General features: G+C 41.4%; 1 protein-coding gene across 3 annotated transcripts in view; it reads left to right on the forward strand.

The window, feature by feature from the left end:
• The window catches only part of NMU (neuromedin U), a 93,626-nt gene extending 70,872 nt beyond the window's left edge, over positions 1 to 22,754 (forward strand). For 2 of the 3 annotated variants that reach the window (XM_040334796.1, XM_040334799.1), the window contains 4 exons: positions 2,872 to 2,946; positions 6,920 to 6,973; positions 12,080 to 12,118; positions 22,407 to 22,754. In XM_040334796.1, coding sequence (XP_040190730.1) covers positions 2,872 to 2,946; positions 6,920 to 6,973; positions 12,080 to 12,115 — 165 coding nt within the window. In that variant the 3' untranslated portion in view covers positions 12,116 to 12,118; positions 22,407 to 22,754. The remainder of the gene's footprint in view (positions 1 to 2,871; positions 2,947 to 6,919; positions 6,974 to 12,079; positions 12,119 to 22,406) is intronic. The other variant, XM_040334800.1, reaches the window with a different exon arrangement.
• Positions 22,755 to 22,977: the final 223 nt, after the last annotated feature.

Genomic DNA, 22,977 nt, shown 5'->3' on the forward strand with positions numbered 1-22,977 from the left:
TTTTATTGGACATCAAAAGGAATGGGAATTTTCATCATAACAATGGAGTTCCACTGGGAAAAAATATATATTATATAATCATTCAGCTGACACAGCCACCTAGTGGTAGAACTACTAACTACAGTATAACTTATTTAAATGGTTGTTGCACCTATGTTTGTATAAACAGCATGCTAATACCCCCACTTGTTAGGCTTTAGGGGTACAGCAACATACATATATTGTGATCCCTGATCCAGATGCTCCGGGTTGTTATTTTTGCTTTTTACTATTGGGCTTGTACAAGCTGTCAGGTCTATCTGAATCGTTATGTTAGCTGTTGCCCAGAAGTCTATCTCTTTTACGTGGAATTTCTGGAGTTACATAATTAATGTTGTAGCATTTGTCTGGAGTATCGTTGTTGGTACCCGTATTGTAAAAAAATAAAGAACTATATAAAAAATTGTAAAAAAATAGAAATACCCCACTCAACATGTAGTTCTCATTTAAGTCCTATCTTCTTCCAAAGTTTTTTAAACTTTGGTTTTTGGTAGTAGTTTTGTCAGTCCCTTTGACAAGGTTTATGTACAGATTTGCAGAGAAGGTATATGGCAGAACCTACATCTCGATGTGTAGTGTTTGCAGAACAATGGATGCAGCTTTAATATATATTTACTTCTCAAGAATTGGTGGCTTTTGCATTTCTTCCCATGATGTTGGCTCAGGCTGTGGTATTGTGCAAACCATATATGACAATGGTCTAGCTGGGATGCCCTTATCACAGATTTTCTGACATTGTAGGCAGTTCAGCTCTCTTCTTTTCAGGGGATAAATCTCTGACACAATTTTCAATTTCAGAGATAAACTATTTTTCCTGCACTATTTATATGGCTTCTTGCTCATGTTGTTGTCTAGACGGTGGTGACTTCATGAGGCTTTGAACTTGAAGGTGTTGTTTCATTAATAATTACATATATTCTGATTGTTACCTTTTGGTGTCTGGATGCAAAATTCTGAAACTGTTTTGAGATAATATAGGTGACTCACTGTATACCTTCCTTAGGAACATGGTTTTCTTCCAAAGATATCGATGCCTTTCAATGCAGGTTTCTTTCCATTCCATAGCTTATATGAAGTTTTCTCTGTTGCTTTTCCAGGCAACCAATTTTAGAGATAGATAGTAGGCTGTCATAATTTCCTCTCCCTGGCACATACTGCTTGCCATCAGACCCTCCACATACTTTCCCTGCAAATACTGACCAACCTTATTTCTACCACACTCATCTCCTGCATACATTGCCCTTTGCAATTTTCTTCTTCACATATTGCCCACAATCATACCCTCTGCACTTTTGTCCTTCACATATTGTCCACAATCATACCCTCTGCACTTTTGTCCTTCACATATTGCCCACAATCATACCCTCTGCACTTTTGTCCTTCACATATTGTCCACAATCATACCCTCTGCACTTTTGTCCTTCACATATTGCCCACAATCATACCCTCTGCACTTTTGTCTTTCACAAATTGCCCATAATCATACCCTCTGCACTTTTGTCCTTCGCATATTGCTGACAATCATATCCCCTGCTCACCTCTCCGGTGTCATGACGAAAATGTTCCCCCAGGTGATAAGGACCCCCCTGTACTGCGCAGGCGCAGCGCTTATGCAGTACGAACCTCAACTGAGCCTCCAAAAGTAGCCGAAATGTAGAGCTGAGAGTCAGCTTAGTTTAGCATTAAACTACATGTCTTAGCGGGGCACATTGCAAAACCCACCCATCAACAGTTCAAAACCCGCCCTTCATTTGTTTTAACACACCCCGCTAAGATGTGTACTTTATTGCTAAAATCATCCCCGCCCCTTGCAGAGTAGCACCAGCATCGGGAGCATGCGGCATGTGTCAAAGTCATTGTGCAGGCGCCGTGTAGAGCTGACTCTCAGCTCTACATCTTCGACTATTTTCGGAAGGCTTGTACTCAGGGCCAATCCGCCCTATAGGCTCACTATGCAAGCCGCTTAGGGCCCCGCAAAGCTGCAGAGGGCCCCCCAAATTACTAGAGGCCCCACCTGGTGAGAAGTCATCCCCTCATCCCGCTTCTCAACTCGCTGGATGGGAGAAGAGGTAACTAGTCAGCACCCCCCACTTCTCACTTTAATGTAAGATGTCATTTCTGACAGCAGAACACCCCCTCCCCCTGCTTCTCAACTTTAATCTTTAATGTGACATGTCACTGTTGGCACCGACCCCATCCTCCGCTTCTCAACTTTAATGTGACATGTCATTTTGCTTAGGGCCCCAGGGAGGTCAGGATCGGCACTGCTTGCACTGCACAAGTGCCGCGCCTGTGCAGTACAGGGGGGTCAGAAATCCACCGGGGGGAACTTATTCGGCAGAACACCGACACATACTTACTGGCCACTGTGGTACCCTCCGCACCCTCTGCTTTATATATGGGGTTCTGTCATACCTTCCTCACTTATCGCATTAGTATATTGTCTGCTGGCATACCCTTTGCACCCTTTTACACATACTGGTCAATGTCATATCCTCTGCACTCCTCTGTTATACATATTACATTATCTGTAATGTGCTCAATCTTGTCTAGGTGTTTGTTTGTTTTTTGCATAATCATCGAATCAATAAGCTAGCAAATATAACTATGCCCTTTTGGTTATTTCAGTCTTCACAACAGCTGAAATCTGTCAATTTATTTGGAAAGGCCATAAACAGTAACCATGAGTGGTGATTTTGTATTTTCTTTAGAATCATATATAAGGTTTGTGGTTTGTAATATACATGACCATTGTGTTGTTTTCATGTAACTGCAAAAAAGACATCCTGTGCACTCAAAAGTCCTCATTTGTCTGTCTTCATGTCCTCTCAGTCATCTGTTCTGCATCCTTTGCTGCAAATCGTTCCTCAACTGCATGAAAGAAGGATGAAGAGATTGAAACCTGACGTATGTAACCGTATTTTATGCATTATCATCCTGTTTCTTTTCTTTTCTTTTGCAAATATTACCCCAGTTTGTGGTTTGTATAGACATCCTATGTTTGTGTCATTTGCATGTAGAATGTAGATTATATAAATATATATACAGTCAGCATATACAGTGAAATAGTTTAAACCTTTTCCATACAGAACCTTCTGCTTTAGTGGTAAAATGTTGTTGGAAAAGACATACACGGATTCAGCTATTTCCTGATAGTCTTACATTACAATTTTAAAACGTTATTGTAAAATATATTGTAAAAGTGATTCTGGCTTAATTCTCACTCTAGATAAAACCCAAAAATTATATCTTCAGACAAAAGACATAATAATTATTGGTGATTACTAGGCCATCCATGCACATAATTCAATCAAAACAAGCATTGTTTGCAACAGTCCAGTTATATAAGGCTTAATTATTGGGCAATGAAAGTCCCCTAAAAAGTGTTAGAAACGCAGTGTGTTAGTGGCCACAAGATTGCACGGTACTGTAGTATTATGCAGTTTGGCACAGTCCATTTTTAAAAGTAGTGCATGCACTACATTTTGTGCAGTCTGATGCAATTTGCAGCCAGGGCCAGATTTACATCTCAGGAACCTATAGACAGAGAAGGCAAAAAAAAAGACAGTAAGACCGACCTTCTTTTTTTTTTCTGGATATTTTACTTCTGTTCTGAGCAAAAATATGGGTTTAGGAGTGCGTTATGCAGAGAATCAGGGTTCACCAATGCATTACGCTCAGAATACGGGGATCATGTTCTGTGCTCAGTATGCAGGGTTAAGGAGTGCATTACACTCATAATACAGGGTTATTGATTGCATTACTCTCATAATGCAGAGTTAAGGAGTGCATTGCGCTCAGAATGCAGGGTCAAGGAGTGCATTACACTCATAATACAAGGTTATTGATTGCATTACTCTCATAATACAGGGTTTTTGATTGCATTACTCTCATAATGCAAGGTTAAGGAGTGCATTGCGCTCAGAATGCAGGGTCAAGGAGTGCATTGCGCTCAGAATGCAGAGTCAAGGAGTGCTTAACGCTCAGAAAGCAGGGTTAGGTAGTGCATTACTCTAGGAAAGCAGGGTTAAGGAGTGCATTACTCTCCTAGTGCAGGGATCAGGAGTGCGGTGCACTCAGAATGCAAGGTTAGGGGGTGCATTACACTTAGAATGCAAGGGTAAGTAGTGCGCTGCACTCAGAATGCAGGGTTAAGGAGTGTGTTTTGCTCAGAATGCAGAGTTAGGGAGTGCATTAAACTCACAATGCAGGGATCAGGTGTGCGCTACGCTCAGAGTGCAGGGTTAAGGAGTGTGTTACGCTCAGAATGCAGAGATCAGGAGTGTGTTGTGCTCAGAATGAAGGGTTCAGGAGTGCCGTACACTCAGAATGCAGGCATCAGGAGTGCATTAGTCTCAGAATGCAGGGTTCAGTGGGGGATGGGGGGGTGTGATGTGAAGGGTGGTAGAGGACACTGCTATGGGGGTGGCCCTGCCCATAGCAGTGTCCTCTGCCCCTTCACATTACCTTCCCCCACACACAGTAGTGTCCTCCACCCCCCTTTCCACTATAGCAGGCTCCTACCTCTGTACACAGCCGAGAGCAGGAGGCAGCACAGTTCTGGACAGAGGACAGGAGCGGGAGCTAGCAGAGTGACTTTTCATAATAACAAGCTGGTGATTGGTTGCTTAGGACCGCCATGTATCCTAGAAACCAATCACCTGCAGTTCAACTTAAAAAGTTAATTTGGCCAGCCCGTCCTTCTGCCCTTTGTCCTGAGTTATGCTGCCTCCCGGTATCTGCTGATCACTGATTACAGCGGCGGCAGCGGTGGTGGAGGAGACTTGGGGGGGAGTTGGACATAGAACGCATGTCTGAAGAGGCTACGTGGAGAGAGGAGGAGCGGTGGCTAGAAGGTGGAGGTTGACAGGTAGACTGCAATTGACAGGTTGCCGACCCAATGCAATTTCAAGTGCACTTTGCACTTGTAGTTTGCACTTGTAGTGCAAAGTGGATTTGCCTTTCATAAATAACCCCCACTGTGTGGCTGATATATTATTTTAACAGTTATCAAGAAGTTAGTCATTGTACAGCCATTGTGCAATTGCTGTCTGCCTCTAGTGCAGTGGTTCTCAACCTTTCTAGTGCTGTGACCCCTTGATAAAATTTCCCAAGTTGTGGGGACCCCTAACAGTAAAATTATTTTCCTATCGTGGGTTGTCGGCACCCAAGGTAAGACACGTAATTTGCACCCCTAACCCACGGACATTTAGCGCTCCCTGAGTCCCTTCCACTTGTATAATATTAAAACCCCTTATAGTACATTTTAGGATGCACCACCCTTTCTCGTTGTTCTCCTTTCTTTCCCTTTTATCTCTCTCTATCCTAATTTCTTGTTTGTTATCCCCATCCCTTTCTTGACGTCTTTCTTGTTCTTTCTCTTATTCTTTCTCTCCCTTTTTCTTTGTTCCTCCCCCTCTTTTCCTCTCCCTTCCATGTATTCTCTATTTTTATTCCTTCTTTTACTCCCTGGTGGGGAGTATGGGATCAGTGGCAGTGCTGGCGGGGAGTTGGGATCAGTGGCAGTGCTGGCGGGGAGTTGGGAAAGCCAAATTAGGTGCTCTTGATCAAGGTTATCTGCTGATCTGAGAACTGTAGTGGAGACTTTTAAAGGCAACTCTAACTGTGTCTCTGACTTTGTGGTTTCTCGTAGCAGTGACACCTATGCTAAAATCAGCAGATAGGGTCTCCTCCAGCCCCTCCCACTTCACATTCCTCACCAGTCAGCTGACCTCTAGTCCCTGCCTCACAGCTATGCAGTGAACTGAATGGGCTACTGTGAAGAGGCTGAGTGGGCGGCCGCAGGCTTCAGGAACAGCCCAGGTTCTGGGGACCCCTGGCAAATCCTCATTTGACCCCCAAGGGAGTCCCGACCCCCAGGTTGAGAACCACTGCTCTAGTGGCTAGTCTGCAAAATGTCACAGCAAAAATTTAACAAAGATAAACATTGTAAATGATAATTTAAAATAAGTGTTCACTGATAATACATTATACATAGTAAAGAACCCTTTTTATGAAGTCACAGAACAATGAATTTTGCATAACCTGTGCATAAGTTCCTTTGTTAAAACAAAAAGAATTAGAAAAATACGTTTCTGAGCTTCCAGTGCTTTGAGAACAAACACATTACAAGAATAGTTGAAGTCTATCACATGCTAAGATAGCTAGGATAATCTAGTCACAGAATGTGCATTAAAATCTTGTACATTTAATTATGTATTTATTTAAAGAACTGTAGACCGTCATTGTTCTTGCTTAATTTACCATGTGTTTGTTTGTCTCTTGGGTTTGTGCTCCATCTTCATTGTATTTGTGCACAATGTATCTTCATTTCACAACGGCACAGAGATTTCAAAGTATGCCAATCAAAACATATGGGACATAACACATTTTCTGAAATGAAAGTCTAATTAGTGTAGAACATTGTTTTGTTGATCTAAGCACATGCATTAAACAATGGCTCCCATAATGTCACCATATTCACTGTGCTAATACTTACGGTATGTCTTGGAAGCCTACATACACAAAGATGCAGGCAGTATGTGGAACTTCCAGTGTATTATCACCACTTCCACATGCCATGCCACAAGTCTTTTATTGACATTTACTTTCAGTGTGGAGGGTAAGTATTTTTCACTTTTAAAATTTAAGTCCACTACAGCGTCAATAGTTTTGGAAAATGTGAATGTGATTGAAGCACAGAAAATGGTTACAGTTGCTGTTTATGGGTGCCAGTTACACTTAAATATTTGTTTCTAGGTATTTACAAAATTGTAACATATTTATTGGAAGGTTATGCCTTTGTCTGTTTAAATGGTGATCTGCTGATCAAGAAATAATTGAATCAAGAAAACAACTTACTGTTTTTTCCTAATTTTAGGAGGAGCTCCAGGGACCTGGAGGTGTTCTAAGCAGAGGCTACTTTGTGTTCAGGGTAATTAATGTTTTTTTTTTTTTACAAACAAAATGTACAAATCTGAAACAATGAAAACATGGAATGCTGTTTTTTTAAATAGGGTGGTCATTATCGCCTTGAATCTGACAATTAAAATTCTTCACAATATGCATCCTCAGTGTGACATCCTTATCGGTTATGAGTACCGCAGGGGCCTCCAAACTTTTAGCTTATGAAATGTTATACTGTTCTTCAACCCCAAATATTTATTATATAAAAATGGAGGTTTATATCAAATGTTTTTATTTATTTGCCATTATTACTGAAAATCATTTCCTAAAATAGACACAGAAGGATTGTATGATTTGTAAACAAAGCCATAAATTCAATTTTTTTTTATTTTTGAATACTGTCGACACTTCCCCTTGATATCAGCCGCTGGCATTATGGTTCTTACAGTGCTGAATTTTAAAAACATGCACAAAAATCAGTTCTTTGGCATTGCTATTGCTACTTAAAGCGGTTGTAAACCCTCCTATCTTTTTCAGCCAAGGAAGCTGCCATCTTGGCCTTTGTTCAATCTTCAACTGCCATGAAGCTGCACATGTGATCAGTTATGACACCAGCCATTGGATGGTTTGACAGTTTGGTTGAGAGCACAACCAATGTGCAGTTAGCATTCCTGACATGCCGGGAATGTTAACAGTTTTTTTAAGTGTTACATCGATGGCTTTACAACCGCTTTAAAGGCTTTCCAACACACTTTGAGGTAGGTGTACCTACTGATTCCCCAGCGTAGTTTGAAATGTGTGGGGTATGCTCAGTACAGGAAGTGAACATATATGTACTGTATATCCTTTCTGGAAGGAGAAGAATGGAAGCTCACAGACACACAGCACTATTAAACAAAGCTGGTAAGGACACACAGCTGATAGAGACAACTTAAGGCAGCTCTTGCTCGTGGCTGGCCATCCAGACCTGGGTAATATCGTCTTGCAGCCAGCCACTTCACATTTAGTACAAGGCATTGGCATGGAGCTCTAGAGAGACCTCAAAATAGCAATTCATCTAAATGAATCCTGCCATTATTTATCAACCATTTATTGACCTTCAGATATTTAGTGACCCCCAACAATTTCATCAACTGCTTTGACAGGACCATCAACCCTGGGAGGGGGGGGGTCAATATTGACCACTTTGGAGAACTCTGAAGGAAATTAACCACCTGTAATGTCAGTAATTTCACAATTCTCCAAAGTGGTGATGTTCAGAAGGAGACCTGAGGCCCCCAAAATCATTCCAGATGCTTGCCGCTGCTCTGATGGGTGCTGCATACTTATATGATAACAGAAAGCTATGAGCAGGCCTACAGTAAATACAACTTAGTTAACTGTAACTCAAATTACTTGTTATTACACATCATACAGTACAATACATAGCTCCAAGGACTACTTGAATATGTTTGGATTTATACACCTTTTATTGTCACATAGAATCTCTCAAAGGCAATAAAGAAGGTGACCTACCATTAGTTATTTGTGTCTTAATCTCCTAGCACCCTTAATGCTTTTTCTGAGGATTTATCCCAGCTTTGCCTCCCTAACCTTTTAGTACCTACAACCGACAACAAGAAACTTTCAGCAGACATTTTACTTAAAACAGCAGTTTATATCTTTCAACATTGTGTCTACACAAAATGAGAACATAACCACTTGTATTTCTATCGTGCTTACCTATTGTAGGGTCTAAGGGCTGGGGGTGAAGATGCATAATGGTTAAAAGTCAGTCATAAGCTAATGGATAAGGTGCATGGTTGCCTGTGATCATATAGGCTGACCACAGTAGTCTACAGGATGCAGTCTACAGCCTGTAGGCTGATTAAGAGAATGTTGAAGGCATCATAACAGTGATACAACATGAAGCACTCTATGGTTAGTGTCGTTGTGCCTAAGAAAAAAGAGATGGTTGCTGGGAGGACCAACAGATATTTTAAAATTAAAATGAAATCTATCAAAAAAAGGGCTTGCAGGAGAGAACTGCTCCAAGAGAAAGCATAATAATGCTATTTAACGTTTGGGTTATTGTATATGTGATAACCTTGAACAAATCACATTTGAGGACATTTGATATCACAGACTGTTATTTATTCCATAGTGTTGAAACTAAAATGCAGATCAAATATTGAACTATATATTGAAATATAGTTTTAAGATATGTTTACAAACCTCAGGCATACAGGCAGTCCCCGAGTTACAAACATTAGAGTTATGAACGAGGGAGTATACTTACGAGGGAGAAACAAAAAGTGAAGTGAAATCAACCCCTAGGGAGGGAAATGCACTTATCGTGGGACAAAGGTGTCTCCACTAAATGTTTGTCACCACTCCTTGTTTCCACGACAGCCCAAAATTTTCAAAATCCAATTGTCACAGGGACATGATGTGAGGTGAAATCTTCTGAACAGGGGCACAAACAACAGAATAAACATTACAGGGGTGTTAACCCTTCCTTATGTTATCCAAAAAAAAAAATATTTTTTTTTTGGCTGGAGTCACACTTAAAATATTTACCTGTTCCGACTTACATACAAATTCAACTTAAAGCGGTTGTAAACCCCCATCTACTCTCCTAACTAGTAACACCTTCTTAAAGCTAGTGTCCCGCTGCATCCATCTATCGTTCTCAAGTAAATGTCACTATTCGTTTTATTGTTTAAATCCTTACCTTTGTGAAGTCTCTTTCCTCTACTATGCCGGCGCCATTGTTCTTGTGGTCTTCCGCATCTGCTACAGTGAAAACTTCCGCCCACAGTTGATTGCGATGGCTGTAATCCCGCGCGTGCGCACTATACACTTCTCTGTTCTCTATTAATTTACTTTTATATCTGTATGCAGCCCTAGCTGCATCAGTAATCCAGGCTTCCCGCTCTGCAATCTGCTCGGTGGATTTGTTTTGCACCGTCTTCCTCCTTCATACCTTGTGACGTAAGGAGTCACAAGGTAAACATCCATGAGCCTCTGCGGGCGGGGGGAGGAAATAACGCAGTAAACCATCGCGCGATGTCGGGGCTGAACAGAGATTTTGGCCGGCATGGTCTCGGCTGGCCGGACAAGCTATCAGACGGCGCTTGCGCGGAGTGACGTCACGACTCGGGATATCGGCGATATCACGAGAAGGAAGAAGGTAAGGAACAAAACAAACAGAGAGACGCATTGGGGATATAAAGATAGATATGTAAATAGAAAGAGTGAAATTTGGGTTTACAACCGCTTTAAGAATAAACCTACAGGCCTGATCTTGTTTGTAACCCAGGGACTGCCTGTATAAAGAAGGCACACATTAATGCAGCTTTGTAGTCATTAACCAGTGGGAGCCAGATACCCGCTCCCCCTAGTGCAAAAACAATTTATGTTGATGGGTCTTATCCCTCCCTCACTGCTGTGAACTAGCAATTTCAATCACTGTGATGTGCCATGTTTCTATCTATCTAGATAACGCACCAGACTCATACCTTTAGAATAATAAACTTCTGTTGTGCTTTTGCATCCATTTACCTTCAACACCAAATCCTCCCAGGTTTATATACTGTATATCATATATAATATATATATATATATATATATATATATATATATATATATATATATATATATATAGATAGATAGATAGATAGATAGATAGATAGATAGATAGATAGATAGATAGATATACATGTGTGTATATATATATATATATATATATATATATATATATATATATACATACATATACATAAAGTGTGTGTGTGTGTGTGTGTGTGTGTGTGTGTGTGTGTAGATAGATAGATAGATAGATATATAGATAGATAGATCAGTAATAATGATTTTCATTTTAATGTACTTAAAAGAAAAGTTCAGGATTAAAAAAATATATATATTTATACTCACCTAGGTGGATGCAACATTGATCCATCTGTCCCCCACCGGCTCTGCAGTGAGAACTGAGCGATCAAACACCACTATTCACTCAGTTCTCCCCCTCCAATCTCACTGAAGTGCTGGACTGTGGAGGGGGTGCTGGGCTGTGGAGGGGGTGGGAGAGGACGGCTTAGGCTCTCAACGGATTGCTGAGAGGCTGAGCCATGTTTCGTTCCAGGAATCTGGGTGGATTCTGACCTTATGGCATCAGCCAACAACAGGTTTTAGCCCACTGTCTGCTGAAAATGGGTAGAAGTGTGGCCAAAAAGCCTTGGCTATACTTTTCTTAAAATACAACAATATATCGGCTGACTACCAGCTACAAGCACACTGGTTAAAATCACTAAGTCTCGTTCCCCCCACAGCTTTGTTCTGGGTTATCTCTCACACATTCCCTACTACTGTCGTATCTTCTGTATGCACTTTGCTACACTTTTATGCTGCTTTTTTTTCACAACTTGACTTACTCAATGAATACCTTGTTGTGTATCCACAACATCTGCATTATTACACTGTCCACGTTTTTATTGAATTGCTTTGAGTGAAATGTGGTGAAGATTAATTGGTGCTGAAGGAAGTAAAACCAGATGAGATTTGGGCTGAGGCTAAATGAATGCCTAAGCACTATAGACCTTTTGTAATCCAAGAGGTTATACTAGTCCAGTAAGTTCTCTATATTGATAAAATGAAGCATGTGTTTGAATTGGTAGCTCACAGCAGCTAAGAAGGAATAAGCGACCTGAAGATACTTTTTTTTTTTAAGTTGGACATTTACCATTACAACTTTTGGACTGCACTGCTGCACAATTTTTTTTTGTAACAAGTAGATGGTTATATTTTGTTTTACTGTGCTTGCATGTTGTTTTTATTGGTTTATTTTGCAGGGATATTGATATAACCACAGAAGAGGCAATTATTTACATTTTAGAGGTTGCACTATATTAAATTAAATTGTATGGATAGTGCAAAATCTGGCAAAATCTTTCTCAGCATTCCCTATTTTATCAAACATCCTGTACTGTAGCTATGCCTGTAGATGGAGGCAGAAAGGGCATTTCATAATTCACACACCTTTAGCATGTACATTTGTACTAAAAATAAAACTGCTCATTAAAGTAGATATCAGCTTAGTAAACATGCATATGTCATATTTTCCATATGTCTGATCCAATCTCTTGTTGATTTTCAGCCACGTAATGGAAGGAGATCAGCAACTTTCCGCTAAGAGGTATTAGTAACATCATGTATTTAATGAGAACATGTATTTTTCAATCATTCTACATTAGTTATATTAAATGGTATTTTAAATGTTTTGTCCATGGTGATGTGCTTTTTACAGCATGAATTTTTTTTTTTTATGATGTAGTAACAGAACTAAAATGATCATTAGGGGCATATTTAATTAATATTTGCCGGTATAGTTGAACATTTACTGGAATTCGCTATACATTTATCAGTCAAAATGTAATATTAATATAATTCTATTATTATTATTATTATTATTATTATTATTATTATTATTATTATTATTAATATAATATTATTACAATATAATAACATAATAACATGTTTGGGATTGTCGAGGAATGCCCTGTAAATATTTAAAACATAATAAGCTGCCTTAGTTACTGGTGGCTCTAGCTGGAGCTCTCCATAGTGCTGAATCTTGTGTTTCTGCTAAACAGCTTCAGAAATTGGAGGGTTAAAGGGGTTGTAAAGGTAATTTTTTTTTCCTAAATAGCTTCCTTTACCTTAGTGCAGTCCTCCTTCACTTACCTCATCCTTCGATTTTGCTTTTAAATGTCCTTATTTCTTCTGAGAAATCCTAACTTCCTGTTCTTCTGTCTGTAACTCCACACAGTAATGCAAGGCTTTCTCTCTGGTGTGGAGTGTCGTGCTCGTCCCCTCCCTTGGACTACAAGAGAGTCAGGACGCTCTCTACGTTGCAGATAGAGAAAGAAGCTGTGTGTTAGTGGGCGTCCTGACTCTCCTACAGTCTAAGGAAGGGTGCGAGCATGACACTCCACACCAGAGATAAAGCCTCACATTACTGTGTGTAGTTACAGAGAGAAGATCAGGAAGTGAGGATTTCTCAGAAGAAATAAGGACATTTAAAAGCAAAATCGAAGGATGAGGTGAGTGAAGGACGACTGCACTAAGGTAAAGGAAGCTATTTAGGAAAACAACATTTTACCTTTACAACCCCTTTAAAGGAGAAGAATGGACAGCTTTTTTGGCCCCACGTCTCCTATGAATCACAGAAGTGCAGTTTGTTCTGCACTCATGTGACCCATTTTCAGCCAACAACCGTTCCAAAAAATGGAAAGATCCCGACTCTAAAGTCAGGATCCACCCACATGCCTGGACCGGCATCTGGCTCAGCCTCTCAATGAGCTGCTGAGAGCCTGAGCCAGCTATTCCTGCACCCTCCTCAGCCCAGCTCTCCAGTGAGTGCTGGAGGGGCAGAGCAGAGAGCCTCCGACTGACAGTCACCACTCACTGCTCAGTGAGGACTGAGATATGAGCGATTAGCTATTTTGTTCGCTCAGTTCACAGTTTTGGAAGCAGTGGGGACAGATGCAGCATCCAAGTAAGTATTTTTTTCAAAATAAATACTTCTCTTTTAATGTTTTTCTTCTACAATATAAGACCTATATGTCAAGCTGATACCCTTATGGTAATCTCCAAAACAGCGGCAAACACAGAACTGCATACTTATAAATAAATCAAGTCATATGTTTGGCACTGTTTTGAAGATTATTTCTCCAATAAAGACATATAGTGGCGAAACATGTTAAAATAGGGCTGTGGGTCACATGATAATAATATTGGTTCTTTGCTCATAAAAAGCAGAGTGAGATTTACTCTTTCACTCCCTCCTTATAGCCCAGGAGTACAGTGACGAGGAGCAGTTAAAAATAGTAAATTTGATGAAGGGAGTCATGAAGGGACTTATAGCTAGATTCAGTAAGATGGCCGCAACTTTGCGGCGGCGTAGCTTAAGGCATTTAGGCTACGCCGCCGCAAGTTAGCGAGGCAAGTACATGATTCACAATGTACTTGCCTGTTAAGTTACGGCGGCGTAGCCTAAATCGGGCGGGCGTAAGCGCGCCTAATTCAAATGTGTGTAAGGGGGCGTGTTTTATGTCAATAGGGCTTGACCTTACGTTTTTGATGTTTTTTTGAACTGCGCATGCGCCGGGCGCCTACATTTCCCAGTGTGCATTGCGGCTAAGTACGCCGCACGGGCCTATTGATTTCGACGTGGACGTAAACTACGTAAATCCCGATTCACGGACGACTTACGCAAACGACGTAAAAAATTTGAATTTTGACGCGGGAACGGCGGCCATACTTAACATTACTATTCCAACTAGGGCCTAGCTCTAACTTTACGCGGCCTATCTCTTACGTAAACGGCGTAAAAGTAATGCGTCGGCCGGGCGTACGTTCGTGAATCGGCGTATCTACTAATTTACATATTCTACGCCGACCGCAATGGAAGCGCCACCTATCGGCCATCCGAAATATTGCAACCTAAGATAGGACGGCGCAAGCCGTCGTATCTTAGATATGTTTAAGTGTATCTCTGATTGAGATTAAGTCGGCGTCGATTCTGAGTTAGGTCGGCTTATCTACTGATAAGCCGGCCTAACTCTTTCTGAATCTACCTATTAGTCTAGATATATATCAGGGAAAAAACATGAGCATATTTTGAGCAAATTAAGTACTTTAAATATTGTATTAAAGAATAAAAGTAAAGTTTTCCAGATCAAACATAGATGTGTGAGCCACAAAGTATAACTGGATAATTTTCCTGGGGCCAAATTCAAGACTAGATAGAATAGTTTATCTTATCTCAATATTCAGTAAATGAGTTAAAAAATACATTACATGATATTCAGGGAACCAGTAGAGTGAGCATTCACAAAGCTGTATAAGATACAACAATGTTTCATTTTGGAACAGTAAGCAAAAGGGAAAATGTGAAATCACATCAAAAATGCAAGTTTCAAATTTTTCCACAAAGGTCTCCCGAATGTCCCCGCTGTCACTCTGGTGTTATAATCTATTATCATATGTTCTTTTGGTTTAAGTCTGCGGTGCGAGGTTAAAAATAAAATATCCCAGTTTGCAACTGTTTTGAAACCAGGATGTAGGGAGTCATTACACTTAGTACATTGGACCATTTGAGCTCCTTATTTAGATTAGTGCACAGCAAAGCCTAGACATTCTGTCTATACTTTGCCAGATACTGGAGTTCGGTTCACCAGAGAACAGCCTCCCAAGGTCTGTCTGGAACCCAAAGATTATCGTTCAGCTGTAATAAGCTTTTAGTGATGTGTAGTTCAACATGTTTATTCTATGATTGTCAATCCTACTTGTTTTTAGAAATAATCATTTTGGTGTGACTTGGCACATTAAAACACAAGGGAGCACAAGTCAATGCACCTAATGCAACAGACTTTCTCCATGCAATAAATGTATCACTTGCAACTGAATACCATTTTATAGCTTATTCAGCATTCCCATGTCAAACAAAATGTATGCAAAACACTTATTTGCATGTGCTACATAGTAATTTTTCACTGAGGCCTCGTACACACGACCGAGGAACTCGTCGGGCGAAACACATCGTTTTCCTCGTCGAGTTCCTTGTTAGGCTTGTCGAGGAACTCGACAAGCTTGCTTTGCGTACTCATGGTCAAGACAAAATCTCCTTGTTCTCAAACGCGGTGAAGTACAACACATACAATGGGAGGTGAAGTTCGATTCCACTTGCACAACTCTTGGGGCTGCTTTTGCTAATCTCATGAGTTTGCGTGTTAAGTAAAAGTTTGGTAAGAGACGATTTGCACTTTACAGTCAGTTACAGCGTGAAAAATGTGTTATCTCCATTACAAATGCAACTTTTACTCCCGTCTCATACTTTATTCTGAACAAGCGCGGGTTCCTTAGCATACACACGCTCGAGTTTCTCGTCGAAAACCAGCCCGACGAGGAACTCGGCGAGCAAATTGAGACTCCCGTCGAGGAAAAAGAGAACTTGCTCTCTTTTTTGCTCGTCGAGTTCCTCGACAGTTTCCTTGATGAAAAATGTACACACGACCGGTTTCCTCTGCAAAAAAGCTCTTCCACCAAGTTTCTTGATGGATTCTGCCGAGGAAACCGGTCGTGTGTACGAGGCCTCATTTTTACATGATGCTTTTGCTTAACACAAACATTACGAAAATATGTTTTGCTCTGCCCTGAGTGCTGATTGAACTATGGCCATGTTTAATATGGTTAATATTCTTAACAAAATTAATAAATCCATGCACTGAAATAAAAAAAGGAAATGTTACTATCTGTAATTAAACTTAATTCCCCTTTGGGAGACATTGATGGTCCCATGAAACTGCACTTTAAACTCTGTATTCCAGCTTGGCTTCCCAAACCCCAAAACAGCCAAGTCTTTTTAACGTCTGTTTTGTTTGCCTATATGCCCACTGTTCTTACTCATCCTCATTTTGTGAAAGTCTTAAGCTCTTATTGGGAAATGAGGAAGAATTATGGTTAAAAGCAGTTGGGGCACACATAGCTCTTTGGAAGGGCTACTCAGATTTCCTTGTGCCATTGCTGAGGACAAACGTCACGTTATGTACAATATGATTAATTATATAATGCTACATCAGTGTTGCCAATCTACCAGACTGAAATTTACTGAAACAACCCCCAAAATTTCCTGGCACAGTAACATTTTTACTGACATTTCCAAAAGTTACTAAATTACAGATTTAAGTATACAAATTTCAGTATTTAGGCTACAAAAATAATACAATATGCAATTTGGAATGTGATTGAAAGATAGATATTAACCTCCCTGGCGGTATGATTATTTCAGATTTTAGGTGCTGAAAGCGGTACCATTATTTTGCAAGGAAATTTGGCGTTTTATATTGTAGGCCTGTAATTCTTAGGAATAATTCACTTAAATCTGTCCAAACAAGAGTCTAGTAGACATCCAGGGTATGATAAAGTTTGAAAAACAAAATCATAAATTATAATAGAATAAATAACTATAAATAATTATAACAAATAATAATATAATTATAATAAAAAATTATTCAATAATGTAATCAAATCAAAAAAACTGACATTTGCTCAGTTGCAGAATTGTCGCTGTCATTACTTTAATTCCTTTATGACGAATTTCCCCACAAATAGCTATCACTCAATTCTGCAAGTGATTATAATTTATTATCGCTGTTTTCTAGCTGGTCTAAAACCACTTTTGACATAAAGGGACAGTTTTTGGTTTCTATGGACAATCTACAGTTTCCAGGCAGAAAGAACAGTTTTTATTATACAAAAGTACATGCAGGACACTGGGCAGACCACTAGGGACAAAGGGGGTGTGTATTTATTTCATACAGTACTGTAATCTGTAAGATTACAGTATACTGTATGTATTGTGTTTATTTACTTTTTTAATTTGGCGCCGTTCTCCGCCCCCGTGCGTCGCAACGTCGCAGGGAACGCGTCTCGGCGGCACACGGGCACTGTGTGAATTGAGCGAGGAGACAGCTCGATCACACAGTGTAGAGGCATTGCAGGATCCAGGGACAAGGTAAGTAAACCATGCCTGTGGCTGCTGCGAGGCGATCCCGAGTCTGGCTCGGGGTTACCGCTCTTGGTTCTGAAATTCCACCCCGAGCCAGACTTGGAAATACCGCCAGGGGGGTTAAGGCAAAAAATATATTTTTTATTTTATTTTTGCTATAGTAAGTAATTAGTTCAGGGACTGGAGGGCAATAAATTAGAATAGGCAGGCACACAGACACATGCAATTGACTCTCACAGTGACAGCAGTCCACTCAGTCCACTCCATTCCAAACAGTACTGAAAGTCCGGCTGCTGGCTTGCATTGCTTCCATCCCACAGACCCGTACATGAGGCTCTGGCTGCTCTGCTTGGCTCCCTTGCACTGTGACATCACACTGCATGCTCAGGGACCACCTCCGCCAGACTGTTCCCCCACCAGCGCCACCTGAACACACTGTGGCAGGCACTCGGATTGGTCTCAGCCGTCTCTGGCATCACAGCAATATTTTTAACTGGCAACTAGCGTTGAGCGGACACCTGGATGTTCGGGTTCGGACCCGAACCCGAACTTTGAAAAAAAAGTTCGGGTTCGGCACCCGAACCCGACCCCAACTTTGACCCGAACCCCATTGAAGTCAATGGTGACCCAGACTTTTGACTACTAAAATGTCTCTAAAAAACTAAGGGAAAGGGCTAGAGGGCTGCAAATGGCAGCAAAATGTTGGGAAGAGCATGGCAAGTACTCTGGAAATAAATGTGGATAGGGAAATAACTTAAAATAACATAAAAAAAATGTAAATAAAAAATAAAATCATTTTGACCTAGGAGGACGAGTTCCATATGTAGTAGGAGGTTGAGGTGGATGTGGCGGTGTAGGTGGAAGCGGCGGTGGAGGAGGAGGAGGTAGCCAACACAGCAGGTTTTGGTTTTTAATTGATTTATTTTTTATATTAGGGTAAACCCCAAAAGAGTGAGAAAGATCTAGGGTTGCTACCTCATCCCTTTAAACCTGAACACAGAGTAATTACACAGGTTCTGGGGCTAATTTAATGTCGATAAGGCACCAAGTGAGTTTAAATAGCAGCACCTTAATCAGCCAGAGAACCTGTGTAATTAATATGTTTTTGCTTTTCAAAGGGATGAGATGGCAACCCTAGAAAGATCAGAAAAAAAACAATGGCTGGGTAAGGCCGGCCCGGTGTCTATTCTGCACAAGGTACGGACAAGTCCTCTGGGATCCATGCCTGGTTTATTTTAATGAACGTGAGCTTGTCCACATTGGCTCTCGACAGGCGGCTGCGCTTGTCTGTGATAACGCCCCCTGCCGTGCTAAATACACGTTCAGACAATACACTGGCCGCAGGGCAGGCCAGCACCTCCAAGGCGTAAAGGGCAAGCTCAGGCCATGTGCCCAATTTGGAGACCCAGAAGTTTAAGGGGGCATAGCCGTCATTCAGTACATGTAGGCGTGTGCACACATACTGCTCCACCATGTTGCTGAAATGCTGCGTCCTGCTAAAACGTTTCATATCAGCTGGTGGTGCTGTTTGTTGTGGCGTGCTGACAAAGCTTTTCCACATTTCGGCCATGCTAACCCTGCCTTCTGAGGTGCTGGCGGTGCCCCTGCTGCGTTGGCGACCTCTTCCTCCTCCTCTGCCTTCGCCTTGTGCTTCCACTGTGCCCCCACTGCCAGGTGGGAATTGCACCAGCAGCGCGTCTACCAGCTTGCGCTTGTACTCGCACATCTTGCGATCACGCTCCAGTGAGGGAATTAAGGACGTACATTGTCCTTGTAACGGGGATCCAGCAGCGTGGTCACCCAGTAATCAGCACCTGTTAAAATGTGCAAAACACGCCGGTCGTTGCGGAGACACTGCAGCATGTGGGAGGTGTATCATCTGTGTCCTCTGTATCCCCCCAGCCATGCACCAGTGATGGCCATGAGCTGGTCTGGATGCCATCCTGCTGTGAACATGGTTCCTCCTCCTCCTCCATGTCTTCCTCCTCCTCATCCTCCACCGCGTCATCCTCCAGAACTGTGCCCTTGCTGGACAATTGTGTACCTGGCCTTTGTTGGTGCACAAACCCACCCTCAGACACTTGTGAATGACTGCCCTGAAAGCCTTGGAAATTATCCCGATTATAGGCAGAGATCCACCTATATATTTCTCTACCTATAGCAAGAAGCAGGAACCTAGCCCTAAACAATGTACTGCACAGACAGTATATCACAGGGGACAGGTAGAGTGCTGGTGAAATATGCAGAGATTCACCTATATATTTCTCTACCTATAGCAAGAAGCAGGAACCTAGCCCTAAACAATGTACTGCACAGACAGTATATCACAGGTAGAGTGCTGGTGAAATATGCAGAGATTCACCTATATATTTCTCTACCTATAGCAAGAAGCAGGAACCTAGCCCTAAACAATGTACTGGACAGACAGAATATCACAGGGGACAGGTGGAGTGCTGGTGAAATAGGCAGAGATTCACCTATATTTTTCTCTCCCTATAGCAAGAAGCAGGAACCTAGCCCTAAACAATGTACTGCACAGACAGTATATCACAGGGGACAGGTGGATTGCTGGTGAAATAGGCAGAGATTCACTTATATATTTCTCTACCTATAGCAAGAAGCAGGAACCTAGCCCTAAACAATGTACTGCACAGACAGTATATCACATGGGACAGGTGGAGTGCTGGTGAAATAGGCAGAGATTCACCTATATATTTCTCTACCTATAGCAAGAAGCAGGAACTTAGCCCTAAACAATGTACTGGACAGAAGGAATATCACAGGGGACAGGTGGAGTGCTGGTGAAATAGGCAGAGATTCACCTATATATTTCTCTCCCTATAGCAAGACGCAGGAACCTAGCCCTAAACAATGTACTGCACAGACAGCATATCACAGGGGACATGTGGAGTGCTGGTGAAATAGGCAGAGATTCACCTATATATTTCTCTCCCTATAGCAAGAAGCAGGAACCTAGCCCTAAACAATGTACTGCACAGACAGTATATCACAGGGGACAGGTAGAGTGCTGGTGAAATAGGCAGAGATTCACCTATATATTTCTCTCCCTATAGCAAGAAGCAGGAACCTAGCCCTAAACAATGTACTGCACAGACAGTATATCACAGGGGACAGGTGGAGTGCTGGTGAAATAGGCAGAGATTCACCTATATAATTATTTCCCTATAGCAAGAAGCAGGAACCTAGCCCTAAACAATGTACTGGACACACACATTATATCACAGATGACAGGTGCAGTGCTGGTGAAATAGGCAGAGGGTCACCTATATATTGCTGTCCCTATAGCAAATAGCTGGAACCTCTCCCTAAACTATGTACTGACACACACAGTATATCACAGGGGACAGGTGCAGTGCTGGTGAAATAGGCAGAGAGTCACCTATATATTGCTGTCCCTATAGCAAATAGCTGGAACCTCTCCCTAAACTATGTACTGGACACACACAGTATATCACAGGTGACAGGTGCAGTGCTGGTGAAATAGGCAGAGAGTCACCTATATATTGCTGTCCCTAAAGCAAATATCTGGAACCTCTCCCTAAACTATGTACTGGACACACACAGTATATCACAGGTGACAGGTGCAGTGCTGGTGAAATAGGCAGAGAGTCACCTATATATTGCTGTCCCTATAGCAAATAGCTGGAACCTCTCCCTAAACTATGTACTGGACACACACAGTATATCACAGGTGACAGGTGCAGTGCTGGTGAAATAGGCAGAGTCACCTATATATTGTTGTCCCTATAGCAAATAGCTGGAACCTCTCCCTAAACTATGTACTGGACACACACACACACAGTATATCACAGGTGACAGGTGCAGTGCTGGTGAAATAGGCAGAGAGTCACCTATATATTGCTGTCCCTATAGCAAATAGCTGGAACCTCTCCCTAAACTATGTACTGGACACACACAGTATATCACAGGTGACACTGACAGGTGCAGTGCTGGTGAAATAGGCAGAGAGTCACCTATATATTGCTGTTGCTATAGCAAATAGCTGGAACCTCTCCCTAAACTATGTACTGGACACACACAGTATATCACAGGTGATAGGTGCAGTGCTGGTGAAATAGGCAGAGAGTCACCTATATATTGCTGTCCCTATAGCAAATAGCTGGAACCTCTCCCTAAACTATAAGATGCAGATCTCACAGAAATAAACAGTGCTTGTGTAGATTTCTGAAGCAGGATACACCTATCTGACACTGTCCCTCAATCAGCAGCAGCCTCTCCCTACACTAGCTAAAGCAGAGTGACGAGCCCTAAACGATAAGATGCAGATCTCACAGAAATAAACAGTGCTTGTGTAGATTTCTGAAGCAGGATACACCTATCTGACACTGTCCCTCAATCAACAGCAGCCTCTCCCTACACTAGCTAATGCAGAGTGAAGACTGTGCTGTGTGCCTCTATCTGATATAGAGGCTGGTCACATGCTGGGTCACATGCTGCACTGGCCAATCACAGCCATGCCATTAGTAGGCATGGCTAGTAAAACAAATGGCGATTGGCTGCCATGCAGCGCGCCATAAAATACCTGAACTCCGAACCCGAACCCGGACTTTTTCCAATTATTCAGGTTCGGGTTCGCTCAACCCTACTGGCAACATTTTCCCTGTCACTGGCAGGAGAAAATTGCTTATTTTTTACTGGCTGCCAGTAAAAATGTTGATGGTTGGCAACACTGGGTAACTGAAGGTTGCTGGTGCATTTTTTTTACCCCGCCCATGATATCATTTAAAATCAAGTGATAGATCAGTGTTGCTAAAAGAGCATCAGAGGGGGGATATAGTGGAACATTTTCTAAACAAAGCCTGGCTATGCTGAACGCAAGGAATGATTATATGACGCTTTTAAAACATTATATATTATGATTCTGTTACAGGTTGACTCAGACAGAAAAGAGGATACTGGAAATATTACTACAATGGCTTGGATACCCCATGCTCCGCACACTTGTAACAATCTTTCACTATAGAATGTAAAGGCTACTATGATAAATTATTTTTGGCTAATGCTGCCAAGTTATCCTAATTTATTAATTGTATTAAAGCATATTAAAATTATGAAATTGTTTTTCGGTGTTCTGCTGTGTATAATTATACTGTGTACTTAAAATGAATGATGTCAAGGGCAGTTAAAGAGATGTGCATGCAAAAAAAAATTGCTATTTCGATTTGATCTATTTTGTCCTTTAAATAAATGCACTCAATAGAGGGTTGTTTATAAAACAGACTCTTCTTCATTGCATTTGTGTCTTCATTTGTTTCATTTGCTGTATAAACTTGTCAATGACAATCAATATAAACCAGCTCTTTCTGGGTGTTTTTCATTGTTTTTGAGCTTCATAAAGTTTATTTTTGATATAAACAGTCGGGTATAAGTTGCATTCCAGGAATTCAGAAGTTTTACAAGTCAGTTTGTATCCCTTACAAAAGAGAGCACACGTACTGTAT

Source organism: Rana temporaria, chromosome 1, assembly GCF_905171775.1.
Source record: "Rana temporaria chromosome 1, aRanTem1.1, whole genome shotgun sequence".
NCBI classification, from domain to species: domain Eukaryota; kingdom Metazoa; phylum Chordata; class Amphibia; order Anura; family Ranidae; genus Rana; species Rana temporaria.